Source organism: Lolium perenne, chromosome 6 (genome assembly GCF_019359855.2).
Source record: "Lolium perenne isolate Kyuss_39 chromosome 6, Kyuss_2.0, whole genome shotgun sequence".
Lineage (NCBI taxonomy): Eukaryota > Viridiplantae > Streptophyta > Magnoliopsida > Poales > Poaceae > Lolium > Lolium perenne.
This window is the reverse complement of record NC_067249.2, coordinates 245231546-245236791: the sequence shown is the minus strand read 5'-3', so window position 1 is coordinate 245236791 and position 5246 is coordinate 245231546. Positions and strand designations below refer to the sequence as shown.

The 5246-nt window shown below is 43.8% G+C and overlaps 1 protein-coding gene across 2 annotated transcripts; it reads left to right on the top strand.

Moving 5' to 3' along the window:
* The first annotated feature begins 1768 nt into the window (after positions 1–1768).
* On the top strand, positions 1769–4932 carry LOC127305622 (uncharacterized). 2 transcript variants are annotated; one of them, XM_071822949.1, is made up of 7 exons: positions 1773–1907; positions 1995–2173; positions 2481–2749; positions 2946–3012; positions 3778–3848; positions 4406–4649; positions 4763–4932. In XM_071822949.1, the coding sequence occupies exons 3-6, from the start codon at positions 2537–2539 to the stop codon at positions 4646–4648; spliced, it is 594 nt and encodes a 197-aa protein (XP_071679050.1). In that variant the 5' UTR covers positions 1773–1907; positions 1995–2173; positions 2481–2536; the 3' UTR covers position 4649; positions 4763–4932. The 2 variants fall into 2 exon arrangements, with proteins under 2 accessions (XP_071679051.1, XP_071679050.1); XM_071822950.1 differs by lacking the exon at positions 1995–2173 and having other exon boundaries at positions 1769–1907.
* The last annotated feature ends 314 nt before the right edge of the window (positions 4933–5246 follow it).

Genomic DNA, 5246 nt, shown 5'->3' with positions numbered 1-5246 from the left:
GGCGGAGCCAAAGGGTTTATGTGTAGTCAATTGACTACACAGGATTGGGAAAAAGCCTTTATATGCATCAGAAAAATCCCTAGTAAACTATATAAATAAAAAGTGAAAATAGATGGACACAATGATTTTGATATCACAATATTATGGTCCTAGCACCGCTACTGCTCTTCAATGGCGTGGGGGAGGAGGTAGAGTGTTGATCTGTTAGGAGGAGTGGTCGGAGGAGCTGATGTGTTATGTCTCTCTATCTCTTCTATAGCCTGGGTGGAGGAAGCGCAAAGCCGAACCGACACATGTAGGTATGCCAACCATGTACACTAGTGTCCCAATCGATGCACCGAGAATTTTTTTTGGTCTTTCAAACTCAACTCGATTCACGAGACGCGTGATGAGGTGAGTAGCAATAGAGCACACATAAACATCTCATCTTTCTCACTCACTTAGTGGAATGAGAAAATTACCACAACAACTTTATACCAACTAGTGATGTGAGGCTAAACTTAGTCATTCACATGCCACCCAAATTACCATGATAGATGAGGCTATAAGATTTCAGAATTTGTAAGGAGAAGGCATATAGATCCAACATATAATCTGAGCGTCAAATGCGCAATAATGAGCACTAACCATTAATTGGATGTTAGAGGATGAGTTTTTTTTTTTGAAATGGTTAGAGCAAGTACAATAAGTTTTAGTCAGCTGGCTATAAGGATTAAAATAGTATATTATTGTTTAGTTGGAGGAGAGAGAGAAGGAGAGTGGGCTCTTAGAGCAATTCCAATAGTGCAGCCGGATGCTCGCTATAAGATCAGCTGTAGTTAGCTTATAACTAACTTTACAATAGTTGGCTTTAAGGATTGATAACTTTATGTGTAAAAGGTCCACCACACATACTCACAAAGTGCCTAGGAGCACGTGCAAGAGCTGACTCTTGCATGAGAGCCCATCTCTCTTCTCTCTCCACTTCTCTCTCATCCACCTAAGCAAAACAATACTATTTTAATTTTTATAGCCTGCTGAGTCAGCCTTATTGTACTTGCTCTTAGAGCAAGATTAATAAGGTAGTCGGCTACCGGCTATATGAATCATGCCATGTCACTTAGAGCTAGCACAGAAGTAGGCATTTGTATAATAGACTGGCTACAAGTTTGGCAGTATAAAATATTTAATCATCTACTTTTTGGACTGCAAACCGGCATGCAAGACACAGTGGAGCATGCACTCAATGCATGCCGCCAGCTTAGCGCCTGCAGCAGGCTGCATGCGGGCTGTATCCCTCTTGTTTCTTGTGCAGTAGTCGGCGACTGCTGAAGCGCCCGTTTCACTCTCTCTCCTTCTTTCTCTCACCTCCAACTAGGATTTCGCTGATGTGGATTTGCTTATAGCCTGCTGAGTAGGATCTATTGTACTTGCTCTTAGGCAAGATCCAGCTCTAGCACGTGCTCCTAGGCATTTTATGAGAGTTAAAGATGAACCATACATTGATAAAGTACTATATTTTTATAGCTCACTATATGTTAGCTCTACACTAGCTATAAATAACATGACACTTGGCTATAGCCAACACCTAGCTGCACTATTGAAATTGCTATTAGAAGATGAGTTAGTGCGCTGGTTGGTGATCCCGGGGCTCTACGTGGGCGGTGACGTGTGTCCGGGATCGTCTCCGTGGGGGTAATTTACCGGAGTTTGCAACGCACATGTCTGGACATCCGTATGACGTGACGTAGCATCAGACTATACAAAAGAAGAAGGCCATGGTCAACCAGGTCTTCCCACCGCTATCCGATCCCTCGCCCTTCCTCCACTCCTCTCCTCTCCTCCCCGTCCGACCAGCTCACCGTGCCCGGAGGAGGAAGACGCGCGGCGCAGGCTTCGATCGCCGCCCGGCCACGCCCCGGAGAGAGGTACTACGGTCAACTTCCCCAATCCCCGGCGAGGCCTCGACACGAGCCACTGCCAAAGGGCCCCACCGGACGAGCCTCTGACAGCAGGGGTCTAGTGGAGTAAGAAAAAAAAACAGGGTGGAGTCGCGCCGCCGCCCGTTTGTCCTTTTAAACACGCCGAGCAAACAGGGTGGGGGGGAGAAATCGAGCCGAGTTCGTGGGTTCGTGCTGCTGCTGCTGCTGCTGGTGCCTCAGAGTCCGTCGATCGCTCGCTCAGCCGGGCTCGAGTAAGCGCGTAATCCCGTCTCTCTTACGCTTCGATCTGCTTTCTTTAGATCGTCTTTTTGTTCGTCCGTGTTCGATTCGATTGGGGGCACGAGCAGTTCTTGATTCGGTTGCGGCGCCGGTCCCTCTAGATCGGTTCCGGGCGAAGTTCTCTCTGCGCGGGCCGGTCGATTCGGTAGATCTCTGTCCTCTATCGGGGGAGAGGATTCAGGGGGGGGGGGGGGGGGGCATCTGGTTGCCCCTGCGCTCGTAATGCAGAATATAATAATTATATGACATTGGATTGAGCCATACACTCTTGAAATTCAGGCTGACTCTGGAGCTGAAGGGAGTTCAGGTGAGTATAAGCATCAGAGACACATAGCATGAGTACTACCAGCAGTGCGCGGCGTGCCGCAAGGAGGCAGTCGCAAGATGGGTCTGCTGACAAGGTTGTTGTCAACTTGGATGCAAGCTCGCCGGTGGCGGGGAGCGGTCCTGGGCTGACAGTCTCCCCTGGCGCACGCACATCACCTATTGATGTGGAAGCCCTCGATGATGAAGTGCAGGCGGTATCGCCTTCACAAGTGCCTCCCCCGGTAAATTGCTTCTTCTTGCTTGTGGATGAAAGATCTTGTACTTCACGTTTCAGGAATTAATGTTATGCCATTGGGTCCATACTGATGTTCAAGAAGCAGAGTTCATCTTACTTACCTCAGATTTTCCTGTTAAAGGAGGTATCTACAATCATGCTTCATTTCTGGTACTTATATCAAATTACCTTGCATTTTGCAGAGGGTGATTCGGAGAACAAGGCCATATGTGACAATAGTTGATCTGGAGGTAGATGCTACCCCTGAAGGTTAGTATGCTACTTGCTACATATGTTGCTTTTCATAGAAATGTTTGGCTTCTAACGTAATAGAATTTGGGTGATAAGACTTTTCATCAGTCTGGTCTGAGTTGTGTGGTAGCACTGTCTACTTTCTGAACAACACAGAAGATTTTGGGTTCTTACTCATATATCATCGTGCTGCTAAGATGACTGCAGTTTCTGATTATAGCATGAGGACATCTATTTTTAATTGTGGCAGCAACCATATAAGCTACATATGTTGCATTTCATAGAAATGTTTGGCTTCTAACGTAATAGAATTTGGGTGATACACTTTTCATCAGTCTAATATGAGTTGTGTTGGTAAATTCGTTTAGCACCATCTAATTTGTGAACAACACAGAAGATTTTGGGTTCTTACCCGTAAATCATCGTGCTGCCAAGATGACTGTAGGTGCTGATTATAGTATGAGAACATCATTTTTTCAATTGTGGCAGCAACCATATAAGCCCCCGCAAATATAAAGAAGCTATTCTCAGAATTGGACTAGTTATCTTGCTTGTCTGACCTTTTCTTCTAATTTCCCATTGTAATTGTGTGCTGTAAGATACTGCATGTGTGTCAAATGCTGCATCTGGGAAGCTTAAGTAAAAGATGTAAAAATGTTCATCATATGGTATCGTATTCCCAGTTGATTGAGGTTCCTTGTGACCTTATTATATCTGCTTTATGGTTTATTCAGTCAGTAGTGTTTCATGATGATAATGGAGCTGTGCCTTCTCATACCGCAGTGAACAAACGGCCAAGGATTACACCTCTGATGCATCTCTTCCCAGAAAGGGGAGAAGGGTCCAGCCTGCAGGTAAAGTTTGTAATTTGAAGGGAATAATTTTCCATCTTTAAACCAGCCTTTGATTACTGCTTAGTTGCGGCTATCTACTTTGTCGTCTATGTATTCTGGGTATTCTGTTACAAACATTGTCTTTTATATTGAGTTGTGAACTATGCTCCCTTTTTTTGGATTACAGGTGAAATAGTTTGTTATAAGAAAAGAATATCTTTCTTGTTTTGTTTTAAGCTGTAAATAATAGGACGCTCATACTTGCAATATTCTGATAGTGCCATGTAGATGTCTTCAGCATGTTCTTGGAAGCTTTTGCTGACCATTAAAGATTCTAGTTTTGAACTGGCAACTTGACAATCGCTAAATTTCAAGGACCATCTTACCTTTTGTAGTATAGATAGATGTCATGCATTGATATGATTATCCAATATGCTAGAGGATATGTTGGAACAAAGTGGGAGGAATTCTCCATTTCTTTCTGCATACATTGAAATCTTGCATCCAGTTATTATAGGCCTTATTACCACTGCCTCATTATTTTTGTTCAACCGTAACTGTATGCTTCCATCCTGCAGTCGAGCAATGCTGCAAAAATTAGCGAAGAGCCTGCTAAAGCAGTGGTTCCAAAGGAACCGAGTTTTGATTGCCCGGTGTGCTGGAACAAGTTGGTGGAGCCTTCCACGACAAACTGTGGCCATATTTTCTGCACCGAGTGCATCAAGCAAGCTATCCAGTATCAGAAGAAATGTCCTACTTGCCGCAAAGCCCTCAGGAAGAACAATTTCCATCGTATTTACCTTCCGAACTCTCATGCTTAAGGTGAGTCGGTTTCACTTCTACCTATCCATTAGCTTCTCCTTTTCCTGGTGAACCTAGGTTTCATCAAATACATGTCCCATGGACTAATATCTTGCTGTGTAATTTATTTTCAGGTCAGCAGCGGATCAGTCTACTGAAGTGTACCCTCACCTAGATGAATTATTACTTAGAAAACTAGGGTGAACAGTTGGTTAATTTGACTGGTGTATGTATTAGATGGTTGATCTATGTAACTGGAATTGGCCTTAAGCTGAGATGATAACGGTGGATGGCATTTTTAGTATCTGTGTTCTTTACAAGGGCCCAGTCAAGTATGTTTTGATGAAGTTTTAACCAGCTCCTAGGCTATCACACAGGCTGGAGTCGGCATGGTTCAGCTCATCTTCTGGAGTGCTGGAGATGCAGAGTTAGAGTACCTCTAACAGTTGATGTATTTACATCATATTGCCAAAATGTACAACATGAAAACTGATGTATTTTACATCACTGGTATTGCAACAGGCGATGTAAAATACATTACATCACATCTACAGCAAATTGTTCTTCTTTGACAGTTTAAACTTAAATTGAAACTCAAATTTCAGTTCGGAAATATCA